We start from the raw sequence: 20,841 nt of genomic DNA on the forward strand, positions 1-20,841 counted from the left end.
GAAGTTGCAGGCAGCTCAGCTGTACATCAGGGCGCAGTGTGGGAGTAAGGTCTCGGGTTTAAGGTTTAACCCGTTCTCATTGATGTGTATGAAGTATTCCTCCTGAGCAGAACTGAGCAAAGACAACACTCAAGAGAGAGATCAGATCTATATCCTCTGCCACAGGGCAAAGCTAGGAGACAAGTAGGTATTCTGTACTGGGAGTGACATACCATGGGGTTACACAAGGACTGTCAGGGTCTTTCACCCAGTTTCACAGCTATTCAATACCCTGAAATAGAGAGGGGATAAGCAGTTGTCCAAAGCCAGAGGGAATATTCTGGGATTATGATTATGTTTAGGAGTGCTGGCAGCCTCTCAGGGAAAGGGAGTTAGTTTAAAGGGAACTGTCCAGCGGATGGAGTGACTCCATGTTCTTTTCCCCTCCAGGTGCAGTAGACTTGGGAACACAAGTGAAAATACCAAATGTATCCCTGTCTCACAAAAATGGGGAGTGGCTGGTATATAATACTGCAGATTGAATGTATTTCTGAGCACTACTCCTGGGATGGTATTGCTTTGTTTATTCTTACTTGTGTGACTGTATCTGTAGTTCATATTCAATTGCTCATTTTGTAGGTCGTTGTTGCTGCCCTCCCTGGGCTGTGCCTGCTGCTGCAGCAGACAAAGCAGGGCAGTGCACTTCATGTTGCTGAGAACATGAGAAAAGAGTAGGAATGCTGTGTATGCTCGCTTGTCAGGTTCGTTCCATGTCTGCTTTCACTCACCACTAGAAAACTCATGAGATGAATGAAGAGGGTGATGTTTACCTAGACCTGATATTCCTGAAGGGGGAAATGTTGGTCTCAATGTGTAGCAGCTGGCATTGGTAAGATGAGACTATTCTTAGGAAAGGGTACTCCACAATCCTTAAAGAATGTGATAACATCATGAAGTAATCCTGTGATGCTGCCCATAGTACTTGGAGAGCAAAGAGAATAGCAGTTGATTGGTTCTGCAGGAATACTATCTCCGGGTAGCCCTCAGCTAATTTTATGGAGTGGACAGAATTGAAGGTGGGGCACCTTTTGAAGATCTATTAATGATTTCTCTTGCTGCCTTGAAGGTTTTTAACCTTAGGACACAAGACAGAGCTTGTCTTTCCTCTCAGAGTCACTTTGTTATGTAGATTTAGGTACAGCAGTTTTGCCAAAAAAGCAAAAGACTAGTTAAACCAAAAATATTTTGTGATTTTTTCCCCCCCAATCTGAAACAAGAACTCAAAAAGTAATTTGGCACCAAACAAAATGAAAGGAAGACTTATTGAAAAAAAAATAGAGGAAATACCAGGTTGCATGATATCTTCTTTGCTCAATCATTAGGGCTACAGAGAGTGTAAAACATACAATTCCTTCCTGGGCTACAAAAGCTTCATACTATATTTTTGGTATAGTTTTCTACATGTGAGCTCATGAGCTGACTTGAAATGCTAGTTTCATCAAATAATGCCATCCCAAATTATATATTAATGAACATATCTAGTACAGGTGACGGGAAGCAGATGTCTCTCCTAAACAGAGGAGCAGTCAATTCTAGCTCCTGCTCCAGTGCTGTTAGTATATAAATGCTCTGTATAAACTGCTGTACTGTCAGCATGACAGACTTGCCTCACCCAGAGCCACCATTGGCACCTGTGGCATAGGGACTAAGGTGTTCTCCTGTTCTCCTGGGGGCACTGACCATGGGGCTGTAACTTGCCCTGGGAAGAGGAAGGAATGGTCTTGTTTGATGGGAGAGTTCTAACATCTGGGCTCTGATATTAAAGGGGCCAGTACTATTCCCCCCCTCCCTGCTGATGGGTTTGTTCCCCAGATTACTGTTCTTTTCCAATATATAGTGCAGCTGTTTCATAATGAGGTATTTGCTTATTTTCCTGAATAAGTCCTTTCCTAACAACACAGAAAAGTTGAGAAAGCCTAAGTCTCACAACATAAGCAAAGCAGTCTCTGCCTCTAGGACTAACATGACTGCCTCCCCTGTGGGCCACATGGATATCAGTCATGACAGGGAGCTTAGGAAGAAGAAACAGAAATTGCTTACAGGGATAGTAGTAGTGACCTTTTCTCCTGGGAAGTATGAACATGTGGAGTGTTTCATTCCTGCCTGGAGACAGAAGCAAAGATGTAAGGAGTGTGAGTGCTGAGGAAGAGAGTGTTACTTGGGGTTGGACAGTCATCAAGAGTAATGGGATCATGCCAATAAAATGTTAAATTGAACCCCCAGGAAATTATTTGTGCATGGCTGTGCAATATCATAATTTGGGATGTTTCAGCATGGAAAAGGCAAGGCTATGTGGAAATCAGTTCTGTGAAGGCATAAAGGAGAAATAAAATAGAAATCTTGCATCATCTTTCTACCTCTATCTTCTCAGAGACTAAATGCCACTGGGTGGTGGTGGAGGTCTCTCTGAAGACATCTGTTTCTTTCTCCATAGTATCAGGAGTTTCACAAAAAGTGCTTTGTACTACCACTGGGGAGAAGGATGGAGCTGGTCAGTTCATCCTCATTGGAAGAGCTCTTTCCCCAGTTATGTTCCATTTTTGCCTTTGAACAGAGGGTGCAGTTACAGCTGAAAGCCCAGGTGCAGATGTCACCACACAGCTGCAGTTCTGATTATAGCAGTCAATATTACTGGGCTCGTCACTGATTCAGTGTAATCTTTAGCTTCTCACAGACTGCAAGCTCCAGCAGTAGAGACAAAGGGCTTTCTTCTCCTCATACCTCTTCTCTATATAGCTAGACATCCTCTCTGCCCTACTCCTTGCTCTTAGAAGAGTAGGTTATTCACAGGAGAGCTAGATGAAGACTGTGACTTGCTAGAACAGAAAGCAGATGGGGAGAGGCCTGTGCCATGTCACGAAGTGCTTTGGAAAGAGCAATGCAAGACAGTGAAACAACTTCTCTTACATCTCGGTGCATCCTGGGACAGTGTATGTGATAGGGAGAGCCCCATGTATTCTTTGTCATGGCACCCTGACTTCAGGGGACAGGAGAATATTTATTCCCAACACATAGACATGAAACTTCACTCTGCAAAATGGCCAAAGCAATCAGCGAGTGATGGAGTATCTGCTAAAAAGAAACCTGGCATTTAATTAACTTTTCAAAGTGCTGGTTCAGCAATCTCCATGTTTTACATTTTGAATATTGAACAAGCATCCCTAATCGGGACTGAATTACTTCTGGGCTCGCTGGGGTGGAGAGCAAGGGAGCTGCCATTTGCCAGTGCCTCCCTTCCATGTTCTTATTATGAACTCCTGTTAACTCAGCCTGATCAACCCTGATTTTTTGCCTTGACTGCATGTCTGACCTGAGCTTGGCCAGCTCAAGTGGGACTCCTAACCTGAAAGGCAACCAGAAAGTCTTTATGCACAACCACCGTGAGGAAGAAACTGTTGATCTCTCAGGAGTAGGTAGAGTATAGCACGTTCTTCACTCCTTAATGTGCTGACCTCTCTACTCAGGTATGGCCAGCTTTACCTTCAGCTGATGGCAAAGGGGATAAAAAAGTATCTGAGAAACTAAAGAACCAGGGACTATGGTTCTTGCCATATCTGGGCGTGGCTGTCTTTTGTGCCCCAAGGGGTTTTTTTTCAGTCTGTTGCTCTCAGGGACTTTTTGATACTCTGGCTTAATAGTCACTCGGAACTCTTTAAGGTGTGATGTGTTATATCAAACCTGATACAGGAACTGTTTTGCACAATAACAATCTGATGCAGGAACTGTTTTGCACAATAGCAATCATATGGGGAAAGGTGAAGTTTTAATTTTCTCTAGCCTTTTCTAAACATAAGCCGTCCTTGTCTTGCAGGTCAGGAAGAAAGAATGCAGAAGAAGTAGAAGAGTAAGTTCCCATTGTTGCTGAGATTTCTTCCACAACTTTTACATCTGATCTGATCATCTGACCAGTACACCAAGATCTGAAAGTTGGGAAGGATGCAGAGCCAGTCAGGAATTCATATCATGTGTCCTAGGATGGGGCAGGGCTGGTCATTCTATAGTTCCCTAGATATGGAGTAGATGATGGCTCTGTCACTTCCATAAAACAGAAAGAAGGAAAATGAGAAAGCCTCTGCTTTCCTCCCAGACCCACCCCAGGCCCTACTGTCTTCAGCCTAGGGGTTTGTCTTAGGTACATCTTGATTAAGCTGAGATTTCTGCTGAGCCCAGCATTGAAGGGTATGGAAGATCAGTCTTCCATATGGGCTAAGCATACTTGGAAACTCTCTCCTTAACAGCATACTTGGAAACTCTTCTCCTTTGAAGTTTGTGGGGAGGAAGGGGGCACAACAAGATGTTTTTCTGGGCTTGCAATTGAAATTCTTTCTTTTGCTTTGCTGCAGCCATCGTCTCAGACAGCAGAGCCTGGAGGCATCAGATGATGGAGGAGGTAAGGTACTTTTCCGCAAGAAATGCCTTCATGCATGTCTAGGGGCTCTCCAGTAAAGTGAGCAGAGGCATCTTGTAAGAAATTGCAAAGAAATTAACCACTCTGGGGGTAGACAAATGTAGGAGCTGCTTTGGTCTCCCCAGATGAATGAGGGAGAAAGAATAAAGGAGATGGAGAGGGAGGATGAGGAAATGAACTTGCAGTCTAACTCTGGCTCTTCATGAACACAGAATTATAGAGAACCCTTGGAAAGCAGGAAAGTGGCAAGGATGCTCTTTTCTCTGTAGTTACCTCCATGGAGAATAGTAGACTGGGAAAAATGAGAGCTAAAAGCGCAATAAAAGGTTAAGAATGGGGAAAGCTCTCCTCTGGTTTAGGTGGGGGGTAGGCTCTGCTTAAAGCATCTGTTATCTTTTGTAGCAATATCCTTGTTGCCTGGGGTTTCTGTCGTGATGGAATTCTTAATTTAAAAAATCTGCTTGCCCTAATCCAAGATCATAGATCATAAGTTAAACATAAACACTATGGGTAATCCTATCTCATCCCTGTACAGGCTGCTATGAAATCTACTGGACTCCTGACTTAGCATTAGTTTTCTTTATAGTGTATATTACCTGCTCTTCTAGGACTGCATGAGTCAAGAGAAATCTCAGGAAAAATCCACAGTATGAATTTCAAGACAAGCAGTAGACAGCTATGGGGAGCATAGAAATTCATTAAAGCCTCTAGGACATACCTCAGTTTTCAAGGGCTAAGAATTTTCTACAGTGTATAAAAAGTTGCATCTGTAAAATATCGCCAAGTGACAGAAAAATTATCTGGAGTCACAAAGGATCAGACATCAGTATGGTTAATGAGATTAAATGAAGACTTATTTGGGTCTTCCAGACAGATTAAGCATTGCAACATATGACTGCCAGAAGTGGCACCTTTATAGCATTGGCATCTTCAGAACAAACTAGATTTTCCCCCTGGGAAGTTCCTTGGGCTTCTTAAATTTCTGTGTATGTCACTGAGGCTGGTAGTCTGTTCTGAACAGCTCTGTTTGCATATGTGCTGTCCTTTTTGTTGAACTTTGGTCATGCACTTGGAGTATAACTATCTTTGCTAACCAGGCATAAAAATGCTTGCCACGTGTTTGTTTGTAGCATGTGACCTTGGGTAATAAATATAGAATAGAATTGATGCAGAGTGTGATATGAAGACATATTGAATCCTAACAGACTTCACTTATTTATCTGTGTCTAACCTGTGATTAGCAGCTGAATTTGGACTGTTTGCAAGCTGGCATTTGGCTTTGGATTAAATGTATGCATTAGAAGAAAGATAAAAGTATGGTTCCTACCCAGGCAGCTTCTGGTACAAATATGCTGGGTTGTGGATCTAATTTGTATATAGAAAAATCTCTAAATGGATGGTGCATTGCATTGTTGTGTTCCTATTTTGACAGGGAGATTAGGCAAACTGTTCTGGGAGAGAAATTTTCCATGTGGGCTCAGCTATTGGAGTGAAGAAAAGTGATGTATAAACAAACTCCAGAACATGAATAAAATTACTTTTTTGAATAAGCAGAGAGATACAAATAATTGCCTGGTGTAGAAGGCAGGGAGTAGCATGCAGTGGCTGTGGCTATGCAGTAGATTGAGCTGTTTAAGCCTCCCCTTTGTATAGAACTGCACTTGAGTTTGTGTCCTTAACTGGAACAGTAAAGCTCAGATTCTAAACAAACAAAAATCAAGACATTGGTGTACGGATCCCCAAGGATGGGTCACGGTTATTTTGTGCTGCATAATGTCTTAGCTTGTACACCTTAATATGAACAGGCGCGGTTGCGTAATGATTGCTGCTGTCAACCAATACATTTGGATCGCCTTCCTTTAACCTATTAAAAAGCTGAGCTGTACCATTCCATTAACATTGTTTGTCCCCCATCCAACCTTTTCATTAGAAGAATGAAGGACAAAACTATATGTCCTTAAAAAGGTGTTCTTGTGAATTTGAAATGTGCTCAGTTGTGATTGTTTATATATCACTAACTACCAGAGGCTCCGAGTTTGGAGTCCATTTGAGAATGTGTTAAAAAAGTACAGGGGCTGTACAGAACCCAGTTTGGCAGGTGGAGGGTGGAGGGAAGTTTGTACAGCCAAGTGGAGACTTCTGGGCTTGACAGGCCTTGTAGTTCTAGAAATAAAAGTAGAATTCTTCACTGCTCTTGGCTTGTGTAGGAAATAGCATCTGATTCCTTATCTCTGGGGGAGTTTGGGGGAGAAGGATGGACTATTCTCAGGCTGTGTGGAATGAGTGAAACAGTATTGGAGGTGGTAAGTGGGTGGACCAGACAGGGACATGCATGGAATGATCTGCAGTTTCAGCCATTCGTTATGGTTGCACAGGGAAACTCAGAAGGTGGAAGACAGTTTCAAAAAAGTGCAGTGTCTCTCCAAAAGTAGCTCTGGATTATCTAGTTGATAGCTAGGTTGATTTCCTACAGCAGCCACTGCAATCTTAGTGCCAACCCTCCTGAGCACATGCTGGAACTCGTGAGAACTCAGGCACAGCAAATGGATAATGCCTCTGTTAGTGGGTGGTGTGTGCCCACTGGACCTTGTTATGGGGGACCAGGTCCTCTGCATGGTGAGAAACCTGCTTTAGCAGGATTTAATGCATCACACTTGAGGAATAATAAACCTTCACAAGCAACACAAAAGTGTTTAATTCCTAAAGGACAGGCCTAGTTAAGTCACTTTCGGCCAGGGGCAATTGGGGGCTTAATGCTTTGTATGTAGCAATCTGTGCAATCTGAGAGAGAGGAGTTTGAGGGTAATTGCTCAATTTTCTGTCCATGTCAACAGGGAAAATGAGCAGCAGTGACTGAGCTCTGAATGGCAGGGAAACTGCTTGAGAAGGGAGATGTGAGACCCTCTGTGGAATTTAAAAGGTGCTATCTGCAGTACACTGCTTCCTTTTCTGTAGCAGCTAAGAGCTTCTGCCACGTGCAGACTACCCTTTGTCATGAGGTGGGAGGGAAGATGGGACAACCAAGCTGAAGTTGAAGGGCTTTATCCTTCCTTTGCTCCTTTCTCCAGCAGGGCATAGAGGGCTTTGCTCGTGTGTCTCTTTCTGGCACAGAGCTAGATAGGACTTTTTCCTGTCAGGGCAAGAAATGGTAACATTCTGCCCCCACCTCAGCTGATTTGTCCTTTGGCTAGAAGTTTCTTTGTTGTTCCTTTCTTGTCCACCAGTTCTGCACTGCTGTGTTGTATTCCCCCTGATATCTTTCTCCTTACTACTTTGCCCTTGGAGTTTTCTCCTCAGCACTTTATGGGAACTTATTAGCTAAGGTTGTTATCCCTCTCCCAGGTATCCCACATAGACTATTGCCCCACCATCGGAAGTCCCTTTCTGCTTTCTCTCTGTTACTCTTGGGATGCATAGCTCCTAGAAAAGGGCTTTTCTTGGAGGACTGGGATGTGATGTGTGATTTTCTGTCTGCAGGAACAACAGCTTGTTATTTTAAAGCAGATAGTGTGTGTGAATGAGACAGCTGATTGAAATGAAAGCCTGACTATGCTACATAGACAACTGGAACCTGACCTGCAGGTGAGGAAAGCTGCCAGGAGACAGTCACTAGATCTGCGCCCTCAAGGCAAAACCCCTTCCTGCCTGCTGGGAAGCCTCCTCAAGGAAGCAGAGCTGATGATTAGACCTTTCTATGCAATGTCAAACCTCTAGAAGGACTTACCCTTCTGGCATGTGCCAGCAGCTCCTTTGCATTTGAACAGGATGAGAGTCCAGACTTTGAACAACAGAGGAGAAGTAGGCAGATGCCATGGTCCCCAGTCCTTCTGGGTAGTGATATCTGTCAGGTGGGAGATTTGAAATTCACAGCCATAAAATATCTAACACTTCTTGAGCTGCATGCAAATATACACCAATGATGATATTGCTCCAAAGAGCTGAGAATAGAGCACAATGAGGGTTATTGTTGGCTCTGTCATTCCTGATCAATTTTGCCATTTCCTTCCCTGGTGAACTGCTGTTTCTACAGAGCACACCAAGTGCTGGTGGATTCCAGAGGCCATGAGCTGCAAGGACAGATGCAGTGGCTGAGCATAAGGGTAAGAGAGGGCAGAATCTGCAGGAGCAGTCAAGGATATGGCAAGTGGGTCCTTCATAGGCTCCGAAGGCACTGTTGGAGTGATTTGGGGAGAGCTAAATGGATGAAAAGTACTGAACATCAGTGAAATGGAGACAGAGTGAAAGACATGCTGTTTTGGAAGTGGTATGAATGGGCTGAATAGAAGGTTTTGGGGCAGAGTGTCAGTGGTTATTGGGTCTCTGTGACTCTGCATTTTGACTTCATGTGTGGCTCTGCCAGCACACCACAGCTCTCCCCTTTGCTTCTCCCCCACCCAATGCACTACTCTGAGTCTCTCTGCAAAGTCACTGAAGGGCAGACTTGGCCCAGCCTGATGGTTTCCACTGAGCTGTTGGTCCAGGCCAGTTTGAACTCCTCCAATAATTGCTGGCATTGTGATCTAGAGCCTGTGGTGCTGGAGGAAAGCTCTCTCTTGAGAGCCACAGTGGGCAGGGGAGATCAGAGACCATGTCCTGAGAGACTGTCTGAAGCAGCAGACCACTGGCCAAGGGTCAGTGGGCTCCTTAATTACAAGGGAGCATATACAGCTTGTTGAGGGCTGAAAATGACAGTCTGGGGAAGCATTTTCTGTTGCTAAATTCTGCGATATGGTGGATACGCAGTCATATTGGGTCTGTGATTGCTGAGTCCATAAATGTATTTGACGGACTTGGTTTACCTAAAATACCCTTTAAGAAAAAGCTCTTGAAAGATGATTACAGAATTGAGACACCATCATTTAAAACTGCCTGAGGCAAACTCCTTTGAAAATTGCAGCAGTGGAGGGACAGAGAGAGAACTGCGTAGCCCTTGATTGTAGTGTCGTTCCCTCAGGACCCGTCCCCCCTCCTCCTCAGTTTCTCATCTGATATGAGAGAAAGCAGCAGTAAGATTCCTCATCTGTCTTATGAAAATCCGATTCTGAGGGGCTCTGATCAAACCCAGCTGGCTGTCAGCAGCGGTGGCCTTGTGTGGAGGGAGGGAGGCTTCTGAGGAGTTGCTGGATGTGGAGGTGTCATGGGTGCTGCCGATCAAAGAGGCATTTTTTAATAAATATATATAAGAAAAAAATAAAAAACCTAAGGATTTAGCATAAAAGAAATGTAGTTTGTCTTGTTTTTCCAGTGTAACATGAAGAGGATGAAATAGAATCAGGCATGCCTGCTCCTGAACATACTTCCACAGGAGCATCCTGAGAAGCTGCTTTCCCTGCCCTAGTAATGCTCTAATGCAAAGTCCCTTATCTCCAGCGTCGTTGAAGAGGGTTTTGTGTTTCTGAGTTCACTAGACCCTCTCAGGACACCTCATACTTCTCATCTGATGCCCCACTACCTTCTGAGTATGTTTTAGCAGGGGAGTAGTGCAAAGGAACAGGGAACAGCCTTTGAAAAGAGGAAAACACATGTTACTGGAAAGGAGGGCAGGTGTAGTGCTCTGTCAGGGGGCTGTTGGTAAGACTAGGAGCTGTGTTACCACTCTAAATGCTGATAACCTCAGGAGCATGGTGAACTCCAAGTCCTGGGCCTGGCCTCCAGTCTCTCCTGTCTTCTGCTGCTGCTGAATAAACCCATGCATTAAGAGCTTCCTCACCTTTTAAAGCTGTCAGGGTCTGCTTCTACTTCTTGCATAAGTACAAGCCATGCACTACTGCTTGTGAAGCCCTGCACTGAGCCCAGCGACTCATCTGACAGGGCTGTTCTGTGGCTCTCCTCACAATTCAAATGACTGAAACTGGGCAGAACCTTTGTGTCAGCAGCAGCCTTGGGAAGCAGCAGAAATGTCTGATGCCTGTCCCCTGCAATATGAACACACCACACTACAGAGGCAAGTAGAATGTCACCCCCCAGCCAGTCATCCATCTAGCTGAGATGCAATATTATGCAAGGCAAATGTATTACACAAGGCTGTAGGGCCAGTACTGAATCTGCTGTATGACCTTCCCTTGATCCTGTGACTCCTCTGGCACCCGCTCACAGGGTGACTTTTCCCATCAACTTGGCCAGGTTGTGCTGTTACCATCCTCTTCTCAGAAGGGGGCTTTGGGACATGGAACTCTCAGGTTATCTTCTGTTTATCTCAGATTTTGAGACAGTGCCCTGGTAGCTATGGTACTATCTGCTTTTCACTCTACTGTTTTCATCTCCCTTCTGGTTGATCAGGCAGGTACGCTGCTCCATGTTGGACTACTGGACTACTAGTAGGGCAATTTCAGTCAGGGAAAGACATCCCTATGAAATTATTGTCCCAGCATCCAAAGAAGCATCCTTTATTCTCTCCATTTGCCTGCTGCTCTCCTGAGAAAGCTTCCAAGAGGCTTCAAGCTTGTTTGTGTGTTCAGCAGAAGCTGTGTCCCTTGTTCTTTATGGTTTTTTGACGATTTTTTTTTTGCCTGTTGCTTTCCACTTTTTTCCTTTTTTTTTTTTTTTTTTTTTTTTAATTCTCCATTTTTCCACTTAGAAAAATTATTTATTGCATTGAGATGCACTAATTAAAGCCGTTTTCTGGTATTTGGTTACTGAAGTGTTTGATGTCTCTCTGACAAGACCATGAAATGCACAGAGTGTCCACAGGGACAGAATTTGCTGAACACGGTGCTTTGTAAATGAGGGGACACAGTGTCGCAGCAGCTCATGAATATGAAACGCCCATGATGCTACCTCAGTGGACTTGGGAACACAGATGAATCCTGTCATGTGCTAAATGAGACCAATTTCTTTCACTTAACTTCATCTTCAATCAGACCTTCCATTTGCCTGTTTAAAATTCCCCAAACGTGATGCAGAAGGTAACAGCATTCAGTAAAACAAAGTTTTGCTGCAGCAGAGATATTGTAATTATTTCAGTTTTACATTTTATGAGCAAGCAACATAAAATAAAGTTAGTTTCATTTTTATACCTGCTTGGTGGTAGGAGACTGCCAGCTCCAGAAGCCACTGCCCTCTTTGTGTTCTCTGGATATGGTGGTGTGTGCACAGGGCAGCACCGTACCCACCACAAGAGTGTCCATTCTGAATGGCCTTTGAAACACTGACCCAGCTGGGAAGTGGATCAGACTGTGTGAGATGGAGTCTTCTTTGTTTATGGGTGCCAGGATGGGGGCTCAGGGTACTCTTAAAGCACCGTAGGGAATAAGCAGCACACTCTGACTAACTGCGGCTTGAACTGGAACATGGTTTCTAGATGCAGCTTTGCCAGTGATTTATTGTCAGACCTGGAAGAGGTTCTGTCTGTCCCTGGAAGAGATTCTATCTGTCCCTATTTATGTACTATCTTATATCTAGCAGACAATTTAGTTTTCTGGGACAAGAACCAGATCTTACTGGGAGTTCACAGGATTTTAAGAGACCCAGCCTGCAGGTGTTGCTACTAAACCAAAAATCAGCCCTGCTTGGGAGAGGAGCTGCAATATACCAACTTTCAGGAGCAGCTGGGTATTGGATTGGCACAGATTCTTCCATCTCCTGCTTGTTGCTTTCTGGGGTTGTCTTCTTTGCCTGTCAGTATATTATTTGCTAAGAGGTAAAAAAGGTGATGTTTAGTACATGTACTTTAATATGAACACATAAAGCCCTCCTTTCTGTATGACTTGAAGAGCTGCTGTTCCTTGCTTGTTGTTTGACTGTCTGCATGTAGCACGGGTTGCCTTCACTCTTTCTCTTCCATCTTCTCCTCCTCCCTTTCACACACTTCTGTCTTATGGCTTTGGTGCCTTGCCATAACTTAGTCATAAAGGTCTTTTTGTGTAAGACCTAGCTAAGTTCAGCTGTTCAAATAAAAGATTATTCTTAATTATATACTGGGACTTAGATGTTCTGGGACAATCAGTTTTGTGCAGTGACTTAATTCCCCAATTAGCCAACATTTGGTACTGGTGTCTCCTGCCCCACCATAACTTCCATATGAGTAAGCTCATTTTGATTTCATTCTTTGTTCACTTGTTCATAAACATCTAGGAGGTGGAGGGGAGTTTGCATTTGTCATCTAGCATGTGGTGCTCCCTCATCTTTGCACAAGCTATTTGTTCATGTCATTGTTCACTACACTGAGCTGGTATCTGTGAAGGTGTGTCCTTTTTTGTAGTCATTTTTGAGGTTCGCCTACATAGGCATGAGAGCCTGGCCAGTAAAGTATGTGTCAAGGTTCTGCACCAGAAGCACAGGTTTATGGAAAATTATCTGAAACCCCCACACTGAACAGATGAGGAAAAATGTGGGTCACAGAGCAAAGCACACAGAGTGGGGGTTTGTCATATAGCTGTGTTGTTGGAAAAAGATGCAGTGCGAGATTGGGAGGACATAGTCCTGTGAACATTTCTGCATGTACTAATGTTATATGTAAAGCTTCCCTGCAGCTAGGGGGAGTATTAAAAGTAGAGCATATGCCTACTCTCCTGCAGCATAACAGCCTGTGCTGTGCTATTCCCCCTGCAGCTGACACTGTGCCACAACTTAGCTGTGTTACCAGAGCTTATAGGAGAAAAAGATATGAGTCTCAAGAAAAGCGACAAAAATAATGAAGAGGCTGAGAATCAGTGGGGGTAAGGTTGGGTCCTTTGTGATAAGTGAGAGCTGAGACACTTTGCAAACTGTACAGAGAGAAAGGGAGAGGGATTGTGCTGAAGTGACACCATGGGAATTGGCAGAGGGAAAAGGTAGTTATGAGTAACAAGTAAAATAAAGACTTAAATATTTCAGGAATTATTTGTCCCTGATAGCAGTTAGCCCAGGGACCCAATATTTTCTTAAAATCTGAGACATTTCTGTAGTTTCCTGTCAGTCTCACAGTTCTAAAGGGCATTGCTTCTGCCTAGAAATGGGCAAGGCATCTGCACTTTGCAGTAGGAACAAGCATGCACTGGCCTTTGTTGGAGGGGCTGGCAGGGGCCTCCAGAGCTTTTTCAGCTCTTCTGTCTGAAATATTTTCAAAGTGTCTATAAAATCTTGGAGCCTTGAATTTCTTTTGGAAAGAATTTCTAAGCATTTGCCTGAATTTTGCTAATACAGAGTGGAGGTCGTTCTCTGCAAGGGGTTTAGAAATCTCTCCGTGGAATTCACTGGCAATGAGATAAAAACAGCACTAGAGAACCCAGGAGTCTTTGTGAACCTGCAAAATGGAAGGAACATCACTGAGCAGGGCCCTAAGTTTACAGCTTTTTCTTGTGCAAAAAGAGATCAACAAAAACAATAGAGAACTGGCAAGAGTAGACTCCTGAAATAGGTGCCAAAATGAGCACTGAGTGAAGAAATTCAGTTTCCTGCAAACACCTTTTACATTTCTGCTGTCAAAAGTGGATAAGGTCTGACCTTCTCCTGCTCTGTGGGTGAAGACAGCTCTGTTTCCAGCTAGTTTTTAATTTACTTGTGCTTGCTGAGAAACGTTCATAGTCTCGTCATAAAAGGATAAATTAGTTCAGGAGAGGTTAAACGGTTTCTCGTTCCCATGCTCATTTTCCTGGACTTAACAAGGCACCTCTGCAGAGAGCTTCATTCCCCACCTTGGACCAGTCTGTTCCCTTCTAGGTCCTTGTTGCTTATATACAGGGACTTTCTCCCACATTATCCCTGAGATTTTACCAGCTGCCTCCACATGTTGGTCTGTCTGCTCCTGGAGATGCTTCTGTCCCATAAGCGCATTTTGCTACAAGTTTTACCAAGAGCTGGGAGCCTCTGCAGGGAAGAGCCAGCGGGATAGCAGCTTCTACCAAGTATTGTCCTCACAAGCAGAGGTGGGGAGATCTGCCCCAAATTCCCAGCGATGCACAGGTGAGACATTCCTTGCACTTGCCTCTTCTGCCTTACGGACAGCCTAGGGGCCGTTGCTGCAGTTTCCCTTTAAATGTCATTGGGAAGTTCGCTGCAGTTGGAGAACCTCTTCACAGGCACCTGCTCCTTGGGAGCTAGAAGGCACAGCTCTGCTGAGGCCGGCCAAGCTGTCACTCCTCTTGCCGCGGCCATGCTCGTGACAGCCCCCGTCCCGCTCAGCCTTCCTCCAGGCAACCAATTAGCGAGAAATCCCACTGTGTGGCCAGCTCCGGAGGGCCACTGCGCCGGGGCCCGGCTGACCCGTGCCCTGCTGCAGCTGGGCCAGGGCCGCCTCCCGGCCAGCGAGCGGGGGCACACGGCGGACGTGCGGCAGGGAGGGCAGCTGAGACCCTGCGCGGTCTGACAGGCGGCCGGACTAGGGGCTTCTCGGGAAGAGCCTGCCCACAGCCCTCGGCACCGTGGGTGGGAATGTCTCTCCAGCTCCTGAATATTCATCTCAGCCTGGGCTGAAAAACGGGGCAAAGCCAGACTCAGCTGCCTGCTGCCATCCAGCAGTAGCATTGCTGCTTTGTCGGCAGAGCTGGGAGCAGGCTGCTCATTCCAGTGCTGAAGGGGCCAGCTCTGCCTGCTTACTGGGCAAGGGAAACCTTTTCCCTGAGCCAAACCAGCTTCTCCATGGTTTGAGGGCTCGGGGTCTCTGGAGAGCCTTTGTGGCCTTAAGTCTTTAAAGGAGCTTTGTATTGGTGTACTCTGTTGTTGCTTTGTGCCTCCAGTTACTTTGCCTTCTCTTTTTCCTTTTTTCTGCACTAACTTTTTGCAGTGCTTTATCAAATGACAAACTGTGCAATGCTTTCAGGGCCTTGCTTCTTTAGTAGGATGCAACGTACGCTCAGTTCTTCCTCCTATCCTCAATTCTTTTGTTTCTAGCATCCTTTTTAGTTGGAGTAGCCGTTGTCCTTGTGCTGGCTATACTCAGTGACCTTCAGCCATTCCAGTATGACACTGAAAGTCATGAAAAAGGTTTGTGACAATACAACAAGACGTGTGTTCCTTAGTGTTTGTATCTGCTAGACCACCAGCACATCCTTCCTGTCGTGCTGGTGGTCTAGCAGATACACCAGCACAGCCTCTGCACAGTCTCAGACCCCAACAGCAGGTCCTTCAAGATACAGTTTTCTATGGATTCACTCAGTTTTCTGTGGATTCGCTCAGTTTCTGCCCCATGTTTCATTTTAACTGAGTCTAGGTGACTGGTGTCTGAATAAATGATAAGACATAACTAGCAAATTCTTGTCAGTTCATGATGGCAACATAGACAGCAAGTTTAGTACAGGTGGCTTCTTTCAGCTTCAAGGTTGTGTTCAGATACATAGTCCATGACCTATAGAGCCCTACCTGGATTAATCTGTTCCTCTTGCAAGATTTCTTGTGACCTCAGACTTCAAAGTTTTATTGCCTTGTTTAAATAGTAAACAATATATTTTTAATTATTGCTAAATAACCATTTTGTGTTTCCCTCTAATAAGAAAGAGGGTGCTTCATATCTGTGAAGCAAAGGAACCTTAGTCTTCAGTGAGAGGAGAGCACAACACTCCCCACTTACTGCTGCTGCTTTCTCTTGTTGTAGACATTCCTGTGATCCCTGATTTGGAGGATGTCCAGGAGGAAGATCTGGCCATGCAAGTGGCAGCTCCCCCCAGGTAAGAGCACTGCCAGGTGCTCTTGAGGCTCTCATCAGCAGTGCAAACTGGCTAGTGAAATTAAACCCATCTTACTCATGCTCTTTGGATGTCAGCAGCAGTGCTGTTCAGCAGGATTTGGTGTGGTCTTTTGTGACAGTAATGTGCAAGATGAACAGTGAAAAATTCTTGTTTCCTATTACGCAGAGAAAGCAATTACTGCCTATTCTCTCTCTATAAAAAAAACCAAAAACCTACATTAGAATAACGTATTTGTTGTTGCTAAACCAAACTCTCAAAAGCAGGAAATTTCTTGATTTAAGGTTGCCTGCATAACTCCAAAAGTCTCCAATGCACATGCATTATCACACATACTTTAATTTTGATGGTCTTAGGCTGCTTTGCCCTCCACAGGATATCCTTCTTACTCAAGTGTGTAGTTAATTTGCAAAGTACAGTCCTGTTGTTTGAAGGGGCTTTTGCAGTAGCCTTGGAGTCAGCTCAAGGGAATGAAAGTTTTTGGAGTTTTGTCTTAAACATACCAGGAAAGTCTTCTTTTGTCTGTTGGGCCTATTGCCAAGGTCACAGGCTGAGATTTCTGTTGATCCTTATTTGGAGGGGTGGGATATCTTACTCCTGGCCACAGATGCCTCTCTCACAAGTGAGGAGTAGTTATTGTAATTATATAGCTGTTAACAAAAATAATTGACTGCTTTTGTAGTAAATTTAAAATTACTGTGTTTCTCACTGGGATTAGTTTCTTTTTCTCTCTCTTTATTTTTTAAATAAAGTGATCTGATCCTCCTATATTCATAGTTTTCTTGCAGTAGAAAAGACAAGTGATTTTCATGGAAAAACACAAGAAAATTCAATTATTAGAGGTCTTTTTTAGAGTGTTGGATCACTAGTGAAGGCAGGTGTGGTACAACAGTGTATCACCCCCTACACCATGTTTTTCTTGGAAGGCTACATTTTAGGAAGTCATATTTAATAGCTCTGATGCCGCTCAGATATAAAAAGCCAAAAATCCCTACTGTTCTCTAGCTTGCATGGTGTTGCTCTCAGAGGCTCCTTTGCTATGGCACTGGGGCTGTTTGAATGCTCACTGTGGTCTTCTTTTCTTTCTAGCCCTTGCAACTAGTCTGTGGGTCTTCTTTTAGCATGCTGGCTTCTCTGAGGGAGTCCATGGTTGTTCCACATCCTATTTTTATGCATGTGCAAACCCTGGTACCTAGATTTGTCAATGACTGTTCATTTGCTGACTGAGCTGTGCTTCTGTCTGGGTATATCCATCCTAAGAGTCTGCATGGGGGATGTGATGTGGACACTCAAGATGTCACCAGATGACTTTTCATGCCACCCTTCTCCTCACATGTGCTTCCACACTGACACAGGTTTGTTCTCTGACCCTTTCTGGCTGCAGTGTGCAGGTGAACCGAGTGCTGACCTACCATGACCTGGACAAAGATCTAATGAAATATGCTGCCTTCCAGACTCTGGTAAGTGGATTTTGCTATGGGCTGGCCTATGTGAATCCCTCCCCTTCTGGACTCATGTCATCCTCCACAGTGATACTCAGCTGCACAAAATACACTGCCTTATCATCCAGAGAACTTGCAGTCTCCCTGTAAGTCTGTTCCTCTCTGCAACATGGCTTTTGTACTTGTGTCTGTAAATAATGTGGATATGGTATCTGTTTCTCATATGAGGTTCTTGCTGTTGTCCTGGACAAAGTGACCCTTATGAGGCAGATGTGGCGATGTCTAACAAATGTATCTGGTGAAATGATGGTGTTCATTTTCTCAGTGTCTGTAAGACTGTGACTCTGTATGTTCATAGGATGGAGAGGTAGACCTGAAGCTCCTTACCAAAGTTTTGGCTCCAGAGCATGAGCTACGGGAGGTAAGTCTGTTTTGTGGAAACACCGACAAGGTAAAAGCTTCTTGTGTGTCTCAGACTGTACTAGGAAAGGAAGCCTTGTCAGTGGGGGGGAGAAGAGTTGTGAGGAGGAGCATGTCCAAGCTATTGGAGGTTTGTCTTCCCCAGCAGGTGATTTTTAAGATAGGTAGTGCTTTCTTGGTGTGAGTTTATGGCATCACTATGATTGGCCAGTATGAAGTATGAAGGAGCTGGTCAGGAAAATGTGCAAGGCCTAGTGCTGCCAGAGATCCCTGCAGATACAGTGCTTTGTCCTTTGGTGACCACCATGAGCTACAGGTGGTTCCACAGAAAAGTACAGAGGGACAAAGGCAAAAAGCATTTTGCGTTTGGGCAGAGGGTTTTTAAAGCAGGACAGAAGAACCTCAATACAACTGGGTGGGCAGAGGCTCAGGACTTGCAACAAAGGATTTCTGCGGCTTTGAACTGAACATGCTTCAGCAGAAGTAAGGAGTGGAAGGGCTTCTTTCTATGCCCTGTCTGGGAGTATCTAATATTGACAAGTATCAACAAATATGTCCTTTTTGGAATTTTAGAACATGAATAATTTTGTCCACATTTTAAAATTGTAGCAGATATTCACATTTCATACTGGCTAGTATTCCTGCTCTAGCCAGCTGAATCTGAGACTTCCCTCATCAGGGCAGTTGCCTTTTGGTTTCTTTGCTGTTCTGGCATTGTTCAGAGAACTTTGGGTGGAACAGTAACATTTCAGCATGTTTGTCTTTTTTCCTCTTGGTAGGATGATGTCAGCTGGGATTGGGACCATCTCTTCACAGAGGTGTCATCAGAACTAGTGACTGAGTGGGACCTGGGACAGTCGGAGAGGGAGGACCACCTCAGTCTCCCATAGAGCTCTGACACACCAGATGTCTCATACACCCATCTCCTGTAAATAGTTAAGCACTTAAATTTTCTATTCACTTGTTTGTATTTGAGAATTTATTTCAGACATGAAAATAAATAGGACCTTGCTTGATATAAAAATTGTCTTGGGAGAAGTTTGGGTTATTTTTTAATAAGACTTTTTGTTCTCAAAAGAAATTAAGAATTCTAAACACAATAAAATATTTACTTATAAAGAGTCATTCCACCTCAATAGCACCTCTGCAGATAACTGCAGTGGTTGATCTTTTCTCTATGAAACTGCTGCCTCTCTGGAGTGGACCACCATACAATGGAGTGTGGTTTGCACTGATGGCTATCAGAGAAGCTTGGGCTGATATGACTTGTTTTCATAGGACATCCAGGTTACCATCTTCCTCACAACAGACACCTCAAGCTGTCAGGATATCTGATTTACATTTCATCCAGCAGCCTCCAGCCTTTCCTTGTTAGTTTAACCTCTCTCTTGGAACATTACCTCTGTATTGACTCAGGTGCAGCACCACCTATTAAACGGCCACTTCTTACAGCCCCTCTTTATACCTTGAGGTTTCCCAGCTAAATTCTGACCAGGCATAACCTCACTTAGCTTTTGCAATCACATGAAACCACAGCCTGAATGGTGATCGCTTCAGGCATAGGTACTTTGCAAGGAAAATGTTTATTCCATGTGTGTGAAAGAATGGAGCCTGGTGCTCTCAAATAAGGTAACTCCCTGGTGGGTGTCTCCTTGGAAGCAAGTAACTCACTCTTATTGTCATCTGTCTAAAGAAAAACTCATTTTGCTGTTAACGCCTTGTCCCTGTAGAACCATGGTCATTATTTGCAGGAAACAGCAACATTACTTCTAAACCAATGTCTTTCAAAGCCTTGCCCTGTTGGAGGATCTTGCTATATACTTCTGGGGAGTGCAAGTGCTTCAAGGAAGCTTGCTCTGCTGCTTTTCTTTGCTTGTTTGGTTAGTCTAACAGAGCACTGCATTCCCACTTTTGTGACAGCAGGACAGGTGAAATAGCTCTCTGTGAATTCACTACTCTGCAGAATTTCAGGTAAGAGCTGACATGCCAAACAACTTTACCAACAAAAAATAAGTTGGGCCCCAGTCTGGGGCCACAAAAATAATGGGAGGCTTATCTGTCTTAATGAAACTCTTAATGAACCTAATGAATTTTTTTACAGCCAAGACATCTTTCCTATAACTAGAAAACTAAGTGAGACATTGGCTTGGGAGGCCATTGTACAGAAGATAATCCAAAAATCTTTCTCTGAGCAGTAAAACCTGTTTTGATAGGAACAGAAACTTCCCAGCTGAGGTAGCATCTACATTTCTGTGACACGATTCTTGGCCACAGAGAATTTAGAATGTTTTGTATCCCAGGGAAAAAATTAATTTCAGCAAACTAAAATAGGTTAGTAAATCAGACAACATACTAGTCTGAGGGGGAAAAAAAAGGGTGCTTTGGGCAGCTGGGGACCCTGGGCAGGGTTAATCTAGAGTGGGAAGCAGGTGTGTGTGGGCCAGGCCTGTGTCCAGTCTGGGACCTTGGTAACTCAGCAAACACATGAGTAGTGCTGGAGAGAAGGGCTTGAAAAAAAATGCCAACCTCATCTATTTTATGTCAGGAAGAGGTATCTTTAATTATTTGGTCTGACCTGCTATAATATAGGCCATGGCAGAGTCTTGTGAAAGGGGGCTGAGGTTTGCCTGTCTTTTAGAAAGGCAGACAATATATTTAAAAATCCTTCCTGGTTATTTTTTAATAGATTATTGCCCTTATGGTTTAAAATCTGCTTTATTTCTAGACTCAGTTTTTGAGTTTCATCTTTTGTTTCTTGAGTCTGCTTGATTTCACCTTTCCACAGCTATGCTGTCAGGTATTTTCTCCTTGCTTCAGTATTTATGTGCACTGGGATCAAGTTGTCTCTTCAATTTCCTTCAATAAACTTAATAGACTGAGACTTCTTTCCTTGTCTCTTCCATTCCTTGCACAGCTGGAGGAGGGGAGGTGG

At 44.2% G+C, this 20,841-nt stretch overlaps 1 protein-coding gene across 2 annotated transcripts in view; it reads left to right on the forward strand.

The window, feature by feature from the left end:
* IFT43 (intraflagellar transport 43) overlaps nt 1–18,933 on the forward strand; it is a 43,060-nt gene extending 24,127 nt beyond the window's left edge. For both annotated transcript variants that reach the window (XM_059850023.1, XM_059850025.1), the window contains 6 exons: nt 3,851–3,883; nt 4,383–4,429; nt 15,957–16,029; nt 17,432–17,507; nt 17,848–17,910; nt 18,689–18,933. In XM_059850023.1, coding sequence (XP_059706006.1) covers nt 3,851–3,883; nt 4,383–4,429; nt 15,957–16,029; nt 17,432–17,507; nt 17,848–17,910; nt 18,689–18,799 — 403 coding nt within the window. In that variant the 3' untranslated portion in view covers nt 18,800–18,933. The remainder of the gene's footprint in view (nt 1–3,850; nt 3,884–4,382; nt 4,430–15,956; nt 16,030–17,431; nt 17,508–17,847; nt 17,911–18,688) is intronic.
* The last annotated feature ends 1,908 nt before the right edge of the window (nt 18,934–20,841 follow it).

The sequence above is a fragment of the Haemorhous mexicanus genome, chromosome 6, assembly GCF_027477595.1.
Source record: "Haemorhous mexicanus isolate bHaeMex1 chromosome 6, bHaeMex1.pri, whole genome shotgun sequence".
Classification (NCBI taxonomy): domain Eukaryota; kingdom Metazoa; phylum Chordata; class Aves; order Passeriformes; family Fringillidae; genus Haemorhous; species Haemorhous mexicanus.